Genomic DNA, 16321 nt, shown 5'->3' with positions numbered 1-16321 from the left:
CTTTTCTCTCCATATTTATGGAACCTTGCCAATAAATAATGTTTCTATTTACAAACGGCGTTGGCACTCGTTTTAGAAACGGCACGCATCACGTGGCGGTCGGAGGTCGGAGGTCAGAGGTCAGGATGAGCGGCGAGGTCCGGATCCGTCTGGAGCGGCGGTCCCACCAGCTCCTCCAGCTGCTGCTGCTGAGCGCTCTCCAGGTTCTCCAGCCTGCGGCGTAGCACCGACATCTCCTCCTGCTGCACAGGAAGAGGCTGGGTTCACACGTGCGCCCTGCTTCCTGTGCGCTCTCTCACTCTCAGCCGAATCTGATTCGGTCTGCAGTTTCTGACGCCTTAACAAACCTCTGACCTCTGATTTTAACGCCACTGAAGTGGGTCAAAGTTCATCATCAACCATTGAAACAGAGGGAGAAGCTGCGATCTGGGACTCACTGTGCTGGTAGAAGACAGAACCTCGGGCCCAAACAAGAGGAAGGGGCTGTGTGAGGAGGTCAGGGGGGCGGGGCCTGTGCCCGCCAGGAGGAGGCGCTGGAACTCGTTGTGTCGCTGCTGCAGCTCCTTCAGCCTCCTCTTCAGCAGAGCCTGTTCCTCTGAGAACGACGGGCGTCTGGAATGGGGAGAGGGAAGGAAGAGTGAGACGAGACCTCACCGCCGTCCCTGATTCCCGTCACTTCCTGGAGTCCAGGCGTACTTTCTGACCGCCGCAGCCTCCAGTTCCAGCTCCTCGATCTTCGCCTCCAGCAGCTGGATCTTATCCTGCTGTCGCTTCTCTTTGTTCTCAGTCAGCGCCTTTCTCTGAAGGGAAGAAGCAGAGATGACAGTATTAAACCAGCTAAACACTGAAGCAGATCATGAAGGGAAGTGAGGGGAGCTGCACCTTCTTCTGCGCCGCTGCTGCCCTCTGCAGCTTCTCCTTGATCTGACAGTATTTCTGCTGCAGCTCGGCGTTGTGCTCCTGCAGCTTGTGCTTCTCCTCCAGCCAGTCGACCCGGCGCTCCTCCAGCAGCCTGGTGAAAGCAGAGGGAGTGACTGACCGGAGCGGAGCAGGGGGGGGGGGGGCGGCCTCGGCCGCGGACGGGAGCGCACCTCTCGGCCTCCTGCTGGCTCTTCTCAGCCTGAGCCTGCGCCGTCCTCAGCCCGTCCCTCGCTCGGTCCAGCGTTTCCCTCAGACGCTGGTTGGTCTCCAGCAGGTCGCTCTCGGAGTGCGACAGCGTCCCCAACTGGACGCCGAGCTCCTGGTTCTGCTGTTGTGTCAGACGAGCAATGAACGGATTTAATCCGAGTTCTACGAGCACCTCTTTAAAAAAAATTCAACAAAACTTGAGTTTTTACCCGCTGCAGGTCTGCAATTTCTACTTTCTGTCTTTCAATCTCGTCGAGCTGGGAGCTCTGCTGCTGTAGTTTGTTTCTGAAAGACAGAAAGATTCACATACAAGACCATTAAAAGATGATTACAGCATTCATTTGCTTTAGATCACGATCACTGTATCATTAGAGAACCTGCAGGAAGATGCTATAAAAGAAAATAGTGCTAAATGTAAGCGTGCAGCAGCAAATCAGAAAACTATTTTCACCTGAATTATTTTAAGAGGATTTCTTTTTAAAATTGATAAAGCAGTAATACTGCATTTAACCTTGTGGGGCCGTCGTTAGTCACCCTGGAGTTTAGTTTGCTTTGATTTCAACTACAAGAAACAAATCTAAAAACAGCAGCTATGATTCCAGAAACTGTTTTACACAAACGCAGCTGCTGCTGGAGAGATAATCTGGAAGGTATCGTCTGCGCTGCAGTGGCAGCGGACCTCAGCTGCTGCAGCTCTCTGCGGGCCGACTCTTCGCCCTGCTGGGCGTTTCTCAGGCGCTCCTCCCACTCCTCCTTCTGGGCGTTATCTGAAGCGTCCTGCAGGGCTTTCTGCTGCTCCAGCGCTGCGACGCGGTTCTCCAAGTCCAACCTAACAACAGCAGAAACAGAATTTAAGAGAACTTCTGCACCGGCAGGTTTGTGGTGATAACGCCGAATGGCTGAAATGAAATGTCTCACTTTTCTTCGTGCAGAGCAGCAGTTTTGCGGAGCTCGTCTTCCCGGACACTCTGCACCTTCCGGACAAGCTCCCTCTCTTTTTCCACAACAACTTCCTTGTGTCGTTCCACCGTTGTCTTCAGCACCTCCACATCCGCCTGCAGGCCTGAGACACAAAGACTGTTATTTTTATTTGCAAAGTATAGCTAAGAGATTTGGATGTGGTGACTTTTGTGTGAATATTAAACCTGTAATTATTTAATAAATGTAACTCACCGTCGATGTGGGCCTGCAGTGTGTCCCTCTCCCTCTCCAGCTCCCCTTTAGAGCGAGCACACTCCAGCTTCACGCGGGCGGTCTCCAGTTTATGTGCATGCTTCAGGCTCTCAATCTGAGAAACATTAGAGATGTAGACTTCACAACATGCGCAAAAATATTTCATAGTTCTGTTTCATGATATGAAACATTATTTAGGTCTGTTTCTCCCCAGACGATCAGAGGTCAGGGGGTGTCGTACCTCGCCAGTGAGCGAGTTGACCTCTCGCTCGGCTTTGTGCAGTTTCCCAGTCAGCTGGCTGTTCTGCTCGTGGCTGAGGCGGAGCTCGCTCTCCATCCGCTCCAGCTGCTGCCGCAACGACTGGCGCTCCGCCTGCCAGCAGGGAGGAGAAAACTCAGCCGATGAGTGAAAACGAATCGAGGGCGTGTGTGTTACGAAAGAGGAGAGCTGCAGATTTCTCACCTCCATCATCTTCACCAACGCCTGAGACTCGGTCAGCTGTCGGATCTGGATGCGCTGGACGCTTTCAGCCTGCTGACCCGAGTTTTCCTTCTGCGCCCGCAGCTCGTCCACCTCCGCCTTCAGGCCGTTCAGCCGCAGGTGGAGCTGCGCCTTCTCCCTCAGCAGAGCCTCCACTCGCTTGCCGTCGACCAGCGCGTCCGACCCCTGGTACTGAGCCAGCAGGTCCTCCCGGTCCTTCTCCAGACGGCAGATCTGACGGCAAGAAGTTAAACCTCGGATCGTTTTGTCTTAAATTAGGTCCAAACACATGAAGCACAAGCCCACCTCTGCCTCGTAGCGCATGCTCCTCTCCTCCAGAATTCGAGCACTTTCCTCTTTCTGGTGCTCCGCCTGGGACTTGAGGAAGGTGTTCTCATACCGCAGCTTATTGTACTCAGACCGGTACTTTTCCGTCTCCTGCTCGCAGAGAGAGGAGACAAAGGAAGAGCAATCAAGCAGACTGAATGGAAATTAGCCGCTGCTCTCTTTAGTGCCCACTTGAAATTGATTTTTAAAAGCTAACAAGTGCTCACAGCGCTGACAGCTGCTGTGAGGTAAACAGACAGAACCAGAGGTGACAGTCTATGAGAACATTTTAGCATAAATGCTGTTATCTTCTATTTCAGTAGCAGCTATTTGTATTCTGTTTACAAAATGAAAAACTTTCCCAGGAGTTCAGGAACAGGAATCTGGGATTTGTAGAAATGAAATCACTTTTAGTTTTAGTAGAAAGGCTGCTGCCAATTCCTAAAATATCCATAACCTTAGGACTTTCGATCTGTATTTCTATTTGTGAAAAAAGCCAGACCTCCTCCAGCTTGTGGAACCGCTCTCTGACCGGCGCCTCCATCTCCTGCTGCACCTGAGCTCTGAGCAACTCCAATCGCTGAGGCGTCATCACCTGCTCAACACGTGAATCGAAAACATCAGTCAGGAAGAATTCAAGAAATAAAACCTGAGGGTGTGACTTCTCAGAGGAGAAAGGAAGCTGCTCTGCATGAGGACGTGCACCTGCAGCCGGAGCTCCTCCAGTTCCCGGGTTTTATCCAGCAGCTCTCCTCGCAGCTCGGCCAGCAGCAGCTGAACTCTTTCCTGCTGAGCCTGTCTGTCGCTCAGCAGGCGCTTCAACTCGCCCTGCGCCCGCGTGAACTCATCCTGCAGGCTACGAAGCCGAACAACTGACAAAATAAGAAAAATGTCCTTTGTGCCAATAGATGGTATTAAGCATTCATTGTCTGTACCTGATGTGTTCAGCCTTCAGCGTCTGGTAGTTGGTCCTGTGGTTTTCGCTCTTAATCCTCTCATCCACGAGCCTCTTCTGCAGCTCCATCTCCACTCCCTCCAGTCCCGCAGACAGGCCCAGCATGGCTGCAGACTTCCCCATCCCGGGCTCCAGGTCTGGGATGAGCGGGAGCGACTGACCGAGGGTGGAAGAGGTCATCTCGCCTCAGCAGGAAGGAAAACAAGTCAGGAGGAGAGGGAAGCTGCGTGAAGCTGCTGTGCCTGTGAGAAATGACAATGAAGTGGGAAATCACTGTTAACACAAACTGCATTCAGTAAGTACGGTCATGGAGAGCAGAGAAGTGAGGCTTTGTTGTCAGTAACCATGGCGGCTTTAAGAAGAGTCCCTCAGCTACTTGCTCAAATCCAAAGCTCTCAGATCAATCTCAAGTGATTAGCCAACCAGTCTCCAGGGCTTTTGGGCTCTGTTGTGGATACGAAGGCTCTCTGACAGGGGAAATTAGCCAAGGATTGGAGAAGAGAGGTGAAGAATGTTTGCAGTCAGAAGTCATAAGAATAATAATAATAAACAGGATCTGAAACGTGTGTCTGCGTCTCAGCATCCACTCAATAAAGCATGAAGACTGATGCCTTGTCTTGAGCTATCCCTTCAGACTTTAAACCTTCCCTGCAGCTACAAGTTTCAAAACTTCGCGCCGTCATTATGCTAACTAGCCAATTAGCATCCACTCGTTTCGGATTAAGTGGTTTCCCTGTTAACTGGTGAAGCTCCTTCAGCGTCCCTTGTTGCTGCTGGTAACAGCAGATGTTAAAAACCAGACAGAAATCCGTGGCCGTCTTGGCAAACACAACTTAACTGCGCTTACAATAAAGATTCGGAGTGTTGGACCTTTTGTGAGTCATATTTTAATATCAGCTGTTACTGGCAGCAAAGCCAAGAACGTCGATCACCAGATAACAGGGAAACCAGTTGAAGCGAAACACCACAGTTCCCTTTATCGGACAGGTTTATCTTAACATTAACTTAATGAAAAAGTCCGGGTACTACAGTTTTAACTAACACCGATTTGTGTTTTATAAAGATCTTTCTAGGAGTCTATCAACAGCGAATAAGATAGAATGTTGATATTGTAAGAAGTTAGCATAACAAATGCGTAAAGCTAACTAAAGTGGCTCGGCGGTAACGTTAGCAGGATGCTAATGTCAAAACGACGTCGCTCGAAAAACCAAAATGCGGACTTTTAAAGTGCTGTAACAAGACGCGACTGTCTCCTTTACACGTGTGAGCTGAAAAGCACAAACCTCCACGCAGCTTTGGTCCCGTTTGTTAACACTTTAGCAGCTAGCTGGCTAATCTGAACTACAAAGCGAGGAATCACGGGAGAGTTTTCCCAGCATGCATTGCTCACAAGGACTCGAAGCGTTCTAAACATGGTTCTAAATAAATGTTTAAATTCTGTTTCAGGCTGTTTTAAATCTGTGCAAGGCTATTTATTCAAGTGAATGGTTGCATTCAGTGAGACTGGAACACTTTTATAAGGATTAATGTATAGATTCCTGTGTGATATTTCCCTTTTTTTAAACTTTGATTTTCAAATCGTATTGCACTGTTTTTCTGGTCGATTTGATTTATATTTATTGTAATTCGGGTGGTATATTTTGTTTTTTTTTTTTTTATTCTTTGTCTGATATATACAGCAGAACACTTGTTTGTTTGTGCGTTTATTTCACAATTTTATAAGCATTACAAAACTGTAACTTACAAAAACTGCATTGCATATTGTGAAAATGGACAGCCAAGAAGCTTAGAGCTTTTCAACAGGGGTCCAACCCACCACCAAGTAATTGCACTGTGTACAGTCGGAGTTCAAACTCCAGGTCATAGAAGTAATGTCATAAAATGAAACATCACAGTGCACAGGATGACAGAGTGAGTAGTTAAGGTCATATTATGTTACCATAATTGGTCCGAGGCAAGTCTAAGTCCATACCATGATAATTTGTAAACACAAAAGAATAGTTATTATTCGTCAATTTTACCCACTCATTAGTGTCTCATCCAGCATAGTTCTCCAGAAGCCTTTGTTTTAACTTTCTTTTAAATATAGATAAAGTGGCAGAGTTTTTTAGATCACTTTCCAACTCATTCCATATCCGAGGCCCTCTATAACATACACCAAAGCCAGTGATTTGTAATGTTCTATTTTTCCCTCTATAAAGGGACTTTTGTCTGGTGTCATGTTGATGAGAGGGTAGGGATAATGAAAGGAGCTCAGTCAGTCTATTGTTTAACCCATATATAACTTTATAAGTTAAACAAGCATTATGATAAAGATTAATTTCAGGGAGTCTTAATAGTCTATATCTATGGAAGACTGGGTCACTGGGAGCGTTATAAGAAGCCCAAGAAATGGCTCTCACTGCTTTCTTTTGCAATATGAGTAGTTTTGTAGTATATGTTGGATATGTATTATTCCAAACAACATTGCAATAATTTAAATGAGGCTCCGATAGTGACCTGTACAGAGTCAACAGTGCTTCGAATGGAAGAAATTTCCTGACTTTGTAAAATAGTCCTACGATTTTGGATAATTTTTTACTTACTTCATTGATGTTTTGCAAAATTTAAATATTAACCAAAATATAATTATAAAGGGACAAAAATATTTAAGATTTTATAGGTACATGATTTGGTTCAAAGCTGGAATTAAAGTTACATGATATCAAAGTTTGTTTAAAAAAATTAAATAACTTGTTACTTTGGATTAGGTATGTGTTCAAGGCACACCACCCTCCCGGCTTTAAACCTGAAAATGATGCTACACTGTGTGTCAGAAGTAATGAAGAGAAAGCATTGATCTGTGATACTTCTAATGAGAACTGGACAACTCTGCAAAAACGTTCTTTATTACTGGTCAGACTGGCAATAAATCTAACTGGATGCAACAGACAGATGTGCCAATTCCATCGACGTTAATCTTCAAACGCATTGCTCACAGCAGGAGTGTAAACACATGGCCAGAGGGTCTATTCAGACCTACATGACAAACCAGCAAAGTGTAAAAATTACAACTAAAAACAATAAAAGTACAACAAGCAGTCCAGTAAAACAATTAGAAGAAGGCGAAGAGTGCTCTCTGTGATCTCAGTTTCTTAAGAGTTCAAACATGAAATAAAAAAAGGACAACGATTTGTCGTTCACTAAATGAGCCGTAAATAAGTCAGCAGTGGTGTGACCTTTAGCGTTTTCCCCTCACGTGTCTCATTGTTTATGAAAAAGGAGGGATAAATTGATCAATCATTCATGAAAGGACGCCTTTATTTTTCATCCTGTTTGCACAGGCCTGTAATTGGACTGAAGATGAACGGACACACTCAAGAGGGAGAGAAGCTTCGATGACAATGCAAACAAGAGGAGGTGCTGCAGGCATGTAATGGACACACACACACACAGCGGTTATGAAAGACAAAACACACAGTCAAGCTGGATTTCATACACTTGCTGCACGAGCGGGACCGATTGTAAGTTACTTTTAAAATCTTCTGAGGATTGTATTTCAATTAAATAAAAATGAACTGCTAATATTTAAAAGGTTACATGTAATTAAATTTTCATAATATGACACAACAGTAAGTTTTCAAATATTTGGTAATTAAAATAAACATGTGGTTCGGCAACCTCTTAAAATGCGTCTGTATTTACAGAGTAATAATTAAGCGAGTCCATAAAATATAAATTAACAAAACTTTATAGGAAATATACAAGTTTTGAGAGGCAAACGGAGTCAGCTTCCTGAGTGTTTGGGTTTCCCTCCTGTTCGGAGGGTCACCAGTGGAAAAATTCATCAACTGGAGCTGCAACAGGAAATAAAAAACAAACAAAAAAAAAAACATTAAAGGATGAAATTTGGTGCTGAATAGAAATGAGAGGAGTAGCTGTGGTCACCTGTCAGCAGCGTCCTGGTCCGCCTCCATGCTGCTGTCTCCGGATCGCACTTTACAGGGATCTGAAATGATGGAAAGAAGAAGAAAATCAGCCCCCCAAACTCTGCTGATGATAATAATAATAATAATAATAATAATAATAATAATAATAACAATAATAAAAAAGCGATCACTCCTCTACCTTGAATCCATCGGATCTGCGTGGCCGGACCGTAGCCCTGCTCGTTCTTGGCGGCGATGCGGAAGACGACGGCCGGCCGGTTGGAGGCGGTGGTGTCGATGTGGGCGTTTTCCAGGTGGGCGGAGCTCACCGAGCAGGACATCTTGGTGCCGCGGTAAATCCGGATGAAGGCCATCTGACCCGGCCGCTCCGAGCTGCCGGCGCGGCTCTTCCTCACCGCCATGTACATGGAGTACTCCACGATCCGGCCGGAGGACGACGTCGGCGCCTCCCAGGTGATGTGGACCGAGTCGGCGGCCTACGTGACGAAAACGTGAAGGAAATGTAGAGCGGTGTGGGGTTCGCACACCTCGAAATGCCGTTCTGGATGAACATCCTGGTGTACCTTGGCGATTTTGACAGCAGAGGGCGCTCCAGGGAAGCCGGGCTGGCAGGTCTTGAACTCGCTCACTGGGCTGAAGCCTCCCTGGCCGAAGCAGTTGACCCCGGCCACTCTGAACCTGTAGGTCTGACCCGGGCACAGCTCCTGCTTCTCCCGGCTCTGGTAGTCCTGCGGCCGCCGCTGAGCCAGAGGCTGATGGGAGAGGAGGAGGGGGTTAAAGTTAAAGCTCGGGCGTCGTCCCGACGGCTCCTGTCGTGCGGTTTTTACCTCTTTTACACTTGCGAGGCGACTGCTGGCGGCTGAAGTCACCTGGTCGCCGTCAGCGGGTAAAAAGTAGTGCCTGACCTCCGAGTAGAGCGTTTTGAACACGCCAACATCGAACCACGCATCGTCAAGGCGATTCTGTTGGAAGAAACAAATATTCTTCAAAGCAAGGAACGTGACGGAGAGAGAGAGTTTAGCTTCTTTGCTCAGTGTCCGACCTGCTCTGAGTGGGAGTAGAAATCTGCTGTCTTGTCACGTGGAACAGTTCTGCTGTCTGTAACATGAAAAATAAAAACACTCAGTCGACTTGATGAAAACGAGCGCCATGACGGACACCGGAGGCTGGGAGCGGGCATTTACCTGTCTGCTGCTGAGCGGAGCTGCTGACCTCCGCTGCTGAGGTCTCCTGTTTTGCAGCTACAAACAAACAAACAAACAAACGATGAGAAAAAGCATTTTTTTATTTGTGTAACTTTAATTTTAAAAGTAGATTTCATTGAGCCTTACAGTTTAAGTTCTGAAAGTGTAAAATGTCTTCTGTGCTCACAGCAAGCTGTTAAACTGGACTGACCGTGGCGTTGGAGGTCGTCCTGCGAGTCCCTCGCCGCGCCCCTCCCTCCCTGACACTGCAGCTCTACCGATTCACTCGCAGGTTGGTTAGAGGCGTCCTGCAGAGCGCCAGCATCCTGAAACCATATTCTGCTCAGTGTGGCTTCACAGTGTTGACATTCTAACATAAAGAGAGTTTCTGTGTTGCTTTATTGACTCACCTGGGCCGACGATTTCTCCTCGCGATGAGCGCTTCCTTCGTTCTGACGCTGGACTGACTGCAGTCCTGAGAGGACACGGCGAGAAAGAAGCAGAGATGGTGTCTCTCAGCAGTATTTTTTGGAACGTTCCAGAGCGCTTCTGTGTGCCCCAGCTCCCTCCACCTCACGCTGTGCTCCTCAGAACAAACCTGCAGGCTGTTGCTTCTTACCGTTCTGCCCATCTGCTCCGTTTGGATTGGCTGCCCTGCCAGGCGGGCAGCCGGCTGCCGGACGAGCGGGCTGGACCTGAAGGATGTAGCTGTCTGCTGCCGCCAGGGGGCGCCACGCCACGTGGAGCAGGCTGACTGTGGATTTGACCAGTAGCACCGGCTCCGGAGTGGCTGGTGGTTCTAATGTCAGGGTGGAGAAACTAAACCTGGTCAGGCCGTTTTGCGGTTAGTTAGTCGACGTCGCTCGGAGTGTCTCTCACCTGTCTCCAGGTACCAGAGGTCTTTGCAGCACACCTGGTAGTTCCAGCTCTTCCGGTACCCATCGCGCCCGCTCCAGAGGTAAAGCCTGGACCCGATGGTGGCGGTGCAGTGTCCGGCTCTGGCCCGGGGCCGGCAGGCGTACGGGTCGTCGGTCTGAGGCCCCTGATCCCTCGGCAGCTGGGACTCCAGGTCGTCCGGCTGCTCTGGGTCGAGGTCCTGCCAGCTCATTGTGTCTGAGGGAGAAAAAATAACATCAGTGTGCATCCATATGGTACGAAGAGAAGATACAGACAGGCTGGAAAGATTTAAGATTTTACCTAAGTTCAGAACACTCAAGGAGCTGGTGCAGATCCATTCGGCTCCTGAAGCGCTGCTGTGTTTCTGTGACTCTGGAACAGGAATCCAGCCCCCAAAAACATACATCCTGCAGACCGAACACACAGAGGGTCAGATCAAATCCTACGTTAAAAAAAAAGAACACTTGTCATTCCCTTTTGGAGCCCAGAAAACTGCCTGAAAAGCCTTTACTTGTTTCCAATGACGTTGGCTGAGTGGAGACTTCTGGGACGCGGTACGGACCCTCGTATTTCAGGCCTCGACCAAACCATCGTGTCTGAAAAACAGAGAGTTTGAATACTACAAACTGCCGCTTCTCACTGCTATTTGCACACTCGAAAAAAACTACTGTCAGTCATTTGCATTTGACGCAAAGCAGCATGCAAAGCAAGCACCAATTTGGAGTTGGAATGATTTGCCAGAGGAAGGCGAGTCGTACCGAGGTCAAGCTGCCAGAGGTCGTCCAGCCGGCAGCCTTGCATCCCTCCAAAGATGTAGAGCTTCGGGGAGCCGAGGCCGGTGTAGCCAACTGAGGTGTGGGACTCGCGTGCAGAGGGACCGCCGCCTTTAGTGTCCGGTATGTTCCAGCCCCGAGCCCCTGACACTGCCTGCAGCTCCAGCTCATAGAAATCCCTCAAATATCTATCCAGGTGTAAAGAAGCGACAGAAATCAGGACATTTTCAAGTCGGAATTAATTCAAATGTTAAAATCTAGAACATTTCTTGTGTATAGGTTTGCACATTACCTGGGGACATTTCCATTGGGGTCCTCACTATCATTGGCCAGACCTCCAAACAGGTAACACTTGTTCCCCACGAGTGTGAAGCTGTGTCCGATCCTGGGACACGGAGGCGCCCCGGTCCTGGGCGCCCTCGGCTTCAGCTTCTTCCACAGCCAGCGGCTCGCCTGCGGAAGAAGAGGTGAGATTAAGAAACATACAGAGAGAGATAATAAGGTATAAGATAATTAGAGATGGCTTTCTCCTGAGAAGAAACTTAACAAACTCATCTTGAACAAGTCTTGGCTTGAATAAACTCCCAGTCCAAGTTGAGAAATACAGATTATTGAATGCTTGGGAGGACAGACTGTTATACTGTGGGATTACCTGAAGTTCATAGAGGCTGTTGGTGTACTTTCCAAACTCGACCATGCCGCCAAAGACCAGGATCCGGGTACCTTCGCAGGCGAAGCCATGTGCAGCACAGCCGGGTGGGATGTCTCCTCTGACTGCAGGGAGAAACCACTGCCTCGACACTGGAAAAGACCACACATAATTTACTTTACATAATCATGAGGCAGGTAATGATGTGTAACACGCAGTGTGTTCAGTCTACGAAGTTGAAGAGTTGAACACAGACTGATAAGGACCTTTCTGTGTGCAGTTTGTATACCTGCGAGGGCTTTCTTTACTACCAGCTTCCACCCACATTCCAGAAGCACGTTTGCCTAATGACTGCCTCTGAATTCCCCGTGTTATAACTATACCATAGCAGTATTTATAACAGACACTTCAGTATTTGCATCCTCAACTTGAACATTTTAAAGTGAATGAAACACTAAAATGACCTCGCTTGAATTTCAGTTCATTAAAAGATTGATTAGCATCATGAATGGCATCTGCATTTATTATTGATTATTTAATACCAGGTCTCTGATTCTAGTCAGACTGGCTGCATGTGCATCTCATTTAAACACCCTGAACAAATTCACAGAAGTTATACTGCTGGGATCTTTTCTTGACGAACACTAAAATTAACTGCATTAAATGACAGATGAATAGAAATCCGCTAAACGGAATAAACATGCGAGACTTTACAAAAAGAGTTACTGGATCAAACCAGGTGAAATGCAATTATTATGATCGAATCAGAGTGTGCATTCTGTAAATATTAATATTTGGTAACCAATTCATGTCTGTTGTTTACAAAACAAACAAACAGCTCGCGCAGGCGTTAGCTTCCTGCTAAAAACATTAGCTGCTAACGCGCTAGTTAGCCTCCGGCTAACGTTAGCATACCCGTGTTGTAGACATGCAGGTCCTCCGCTATTCCCTCGTTCCCGCCGCCGAAAACAATAATGAGCTCCCGGATAGCGGCTGCTCGGTGTCCGTGTCTGGAGCGCGGTATGACCCCGGTCACGGAGTGAACTTTCCTCCACTGCGGCTCCTCCGTAACGGAGTTCATCTTCCCGTCCAGGTACCACAAAACTTTGGCGCTGTAGACGTTTCAAAGACAGGGGGCGGGGCTACAGCAGACCAAGAACAGAGCACTCACTCCGTCCCGTTTCTTCAATACCAAAGGGAGGTTTAAAAAAAGAGGACTCACTCCACTCTGCTTCTCAGACACCAAATATCTGCTTCCTGTAATTTCACAAAAATAATAAAAGATAAGGTATTCATTTGTCCTACAAACGATAAATGTGCATCATTATAGCAAAGCAGCAGGTGACTGTAATTAAATGGAAGAATAGCAAAACAAATATGAACAATACATCATAAGTAATGAAAATGATGAAAATGATGAAAATAGTGAAAATACATAACGATTTGGTCAGTAGGGGGCAGTGTTTGTACCGTGGTGTCGTGGTCTGCAGGTAAGACCAAAGAAGAAGAACGACTTCCTCTTCAGAACGCGGCACTTTCACCACATCAAATCCGTCCACTCGGCTCCATTATTTGGTAAGAGTTTTAATTTCTTTACCTTTAGCTTAATATCATTATTTATAAGATGCGGTGGATACAAACACCATGATGATGTTGATGAAAAGCCATCTCAGTGATGCAGCCGGAGGTGTCAAGCTTCATTAATTGCAGGCCGTGGTCTGCACTGTTAAGTCTGTGGCCCAAAAGTGCGATGTACAGAAGATTAAACCATGGCTTTTGCTGTTTCATTGTGACAATAGATATGCACATTTTTGTGAGTTGATTTCTAGTGCAAATATTTTCTCTTGTAGATACCCAACCTCCCTGAACAACATAGTGGCATATTGTTAGGAAATGTGACAATACTGCACCTGACAACCTCTTTACATTGGTGAGTATCATGTTATTGCTTTTGATAATTCTTGTATTTATTATTATTTTCAAGGGTTGTTTTGCCATGTCAGATTTTAGGGCACAAATATAACAAACAACATCACAGAGCACATTATAAATATTTTTCTGAGAATATAATCAAGAGGAAATGTTTATAATAGTCTTTTGGACAAGTAGTAGAAAACTAGTAGAATACAACTGCTGACAGGATAAACCTTTTTCTGTTTAAGTGGTGTGTGTGGCAGTGTAAGGTGTGTGACAAATTGTTATCAAGTAGGGATGAGTAAATGAAACATTTTTGAATCAGACATTTCCATTATGGTCGCAACTTCAGATGCCCGTGTGTGTATAGAGACTGCCCATGTACTTTCATGTCTACCTCAATGAGGACAGCGAGGATCTCATCAAGGAATACAAGGTCAGTAAATATGTCAATGTGCTGAAGTATATTCTGTTTATTTGAGAGGAAAATAGTATGTAGTGTTAATGTAATCTAGCATTTTCATCTATGTTTCAGCTATCTTGGTGTTATAAAATTGCTTGAATTTGTTGCCTGATTGATTAAAATACTGTATTGGCCCGAATATAAGATGACTCTGATTATGAGACGACCCATATTTTTCAAATATCATAAAGTTACTCATAAAACAGCTTTTTATTGTACAATTATTCTAGGAAAACTCACAACAGAGATAACATTCCGTGTGATTTAAGATCAAGAAATATTACTGCAGTATTAAATAAACAATATATATTCCCTTTCTCAAAATCTGAGGCTATGACTCAGTGAATAAGCAACAAATAAGAACCACAAAGGTTCAATAACTGCATTAATGATGTCAATAGCTCTATAACCATCAAATTCAAGTTCTGTTCAACTTCATGAGCATTAATAATTCAGTCTAATATATCTTGGCCACTTGGCAGTTGTTTGTTGACTGTGCTGTGTTGAACCTTCAGTTTAAAGTTGGCATCAAAACTTCTCCTCTGTTGTTTGCTCACTTGTCACGTTCAAGCGCAGACGGCCACTTCCTCCATTTTTCATCAGAGGTCATATGACGCTTCATTCTCTTTCTGGTCGCCGGTACTTTGGCTCCATCTCGCGGCACGGTTGTGTAACGACAATCTAGTCCTCGATTATAGTACGACCCCATTTTGGAGAATACAGTTTCTGGAACAAAATCTCGTCTTATATTCGGGCTAAAACAGTATTTAAACATGGGCCACGATTTGTGTTTGTGTTGTGTGCAATTAGCCACACTGATTACTTAAATAAGCCAGACTAGCCAAAGTATGTGAGACCTAACACTTACCATCTTTTGTAGAATACCCCTCTGGCGTCTCTTGAAGTCTGACTGAATATTTGTTGGTGCTTTGTTTGGAATTTTTGTCAAATCCTTTTCAACCTGATCTCCTCTGTGTTGGTCAGAATATGGACTTTGAAGAAATGGAGAGAGGCTTTCCTGAGACCACCATGGGGATCTATGTGATCAGAAAAGGAGATGCAGAGCCAGAAGAGGAGCCTGAGGTCGTGGGTGTTTTGATTGAGGGAGTGGGAGTCCTCGCTGGCCTGAGAAGCATCACTCATGGATGTGCTGTGCGATTTGGATTGACCTATGCAGCAGACTTAAGGTATGGAAATGCACATTCAAAGTGTTCCAAAAAGTCCTGATGAATCTGGATGGAAAGAAACTCTCACCCAAAGTTCAGTCATTAAAAATCAAGATGCTGCAGTGAACTTTATTGTGCATTCTGTCATTCTGATGCACCTGACATAGATGTGCTTCAAGGAAATGGACACTGAAGAATTGTTATTGTTGCACTTTGTTTACTTGGACAGCTTTTTTTGCTGGCTCACTTTGCAGTTGAATGTTGGTTTTTATAAATAGATTTCAATCAGTGATTATAAATTGAAAATGTTTGATGTGTTTAGTGTAAATTTAATGTGATTTGAATGAACTGAATTTAAGAAACTGTAATGGGTGCGTCAACATATTTTAGGTAAATAGAATTTATTTAAGGAAAACACAGAAATCGATTTTGAGTAAATTAGATAAATACAATGAGCCTCAGTTGCATAAACCCTAATAGTCTTTTCATCTTTGTTTTATTTAATATAATTACATTTGGGCTATTTATCTGTTTATGTTCGAATTACTTAACTCAATTGCATGGAAATTTGTCATGTAATTGAAATACATGAAAGTGATGAAAATGACCAAATTAATTTTTTGAGTGCACCCTCCGCAGACAGCACCAATTCAGACGGCCTGAACCACTTCCTTGCCGGCTCTGACAGGCGGAGCAGCGACCCTGGAGACGCCCTTCAGCCGGCAGCGATGGTGAGGGACACCCCCATACAGCAGCACCAGAACCAGGTCAGGGCAATCCTGCAGAGAGTCAATAGGAGAAAAGCCCATGGTTCAGACGGGAAAAATCCTATTTATCCTATCTAGAAATATCTATCTGAAAGATAGCATGAACAGGATATATTGATCACTAATAAAGTCAACATTGGTACTCACAGTCTGAAAAATTAGAGATGAATGAATGTATTTTTTTTTTGGCTTTCAAATGCGCGCTCTCGCCTCCAGCTCCTCCTTATTGGCTGCCGCCTCTCTAAAATCTCTTCCTTGCTCCTCCTGCAGCGGCCTCCTGGCTTCTCTTGTCCTCAGCCGGATACTGCCCACCAGAGTCCTGAGCCCCCCCCCCCCCCCCCCTCCCCCCCCCCCCCTCCTGTCCTCTGCCTCTCGGGCTCCTTGCAGCAGCTCCTCTGAGGCTCTCCTCCTTCACCATCGCCTCCTCCTCCAGACGAGCTTCCACTTCTTTATATTTCCGCCTCCATTCTGCATTTTTCTTTGTCAGCAGGAAGAAAAAAGGGTGAAAATGGTCA

The 16321-nt window shown here is 45.9% G+C and overlaps 2 protein-coding genes across 3 annotated transcripts; both read right to left on the bottom strand.

The window, feature by feature from the left end:
• Positions 1-78: 78 nt before the first annotated feature.
• On the bottom strand, positions 79-5425 carry cep83 (centrosomal protein 83). 2 transcript variants are annotated; one of them, XM_030113206.1, is made up of 16 exons: positions 5348-5425; positions 4045-4306; positions 3815-3965; positions 3612-3704; positions 3089-3220; positions 2765-3016; positions 2543-2674; positions 2302-2416; positions 2047-2191; positions 1808-1957; positions 1338-1413; positions 1092-1249; positions 883-1012; positions 697-800; positions 438-612; positions 79-242 (listed from the first exon to the last, which is right to left on the bottom strand). In XM_030113206.1, the coding sequence occupies exons 2-16, from the start codon at positions 4242-4244 to the stop codon at positions 114-116; spliced, it is 2142 nt and encodes a 713-aa protein (XP_029969066.1). In that variant the 5' UTR covers positions 4245-4306; positions 5348-5425; the 3' UTR covers positions 79-113. The 2 variants fall into 2 exon arrangements, with proteins under 2 accessions (XP_029969066.1, XP_029969067.1); XM_030113207.1 differs by having other exon boundaries at positions 79-239.
• Positions 5426-6942: 1517 nt separating this feature from the next.
• hcfc2 (host cell factor C2) lies at positions 6943-12650 on the bottom strand. Its single transcript, XM_030114002.1, has 17 exons — positions 12412-12650; positions 11500-11648; positions 11140-11300; positions 10833-11035; positions 10586-10670; positions 10375-10481; positions 10057-10290; positions 9797-9976; positions 9588-9652; positions 9389-9503; positions 9178-9234; positions 9036-9091; positions 8821-8955; positions 8557-8745; positions 8172-8469; positions 7992-8052; positions 6943-7900 (listed from the first exon to the last, which is right to left on the bottom strand). The coding sequence occupies exons 1-17, from the start codon at positions 12575-12577 to the stop codon at positions 7891-7893; spliced, it is 2271 nt and encodes a 756-aa protein (XP_029969862.1). The 5' UTR covers positions 12578-12650; the 3' UTR covers positions 6943-7890.
• Positions 12651-16321: the final 3671 nt, after the last annotated feature.

The sequence above is a fragment of the Salarias fasciatus genome, chromosome 17, assembly GCF_902148845.1.
Source record: "Salarias fasciatus chromosome 17, fSalaFa1.1, whole genome shotgun sequence".
Classification (NCBI taxonomy): domain Eukaryota; kingdom Metazoa; phylum Chordata; class Actinopteri; order Blenniiformes; family Blenniidae; genus Salarias; species Salarias fasciatus.
This window is presented reverse-complemented; position numbering and strand designations above follow the sequence as displayed.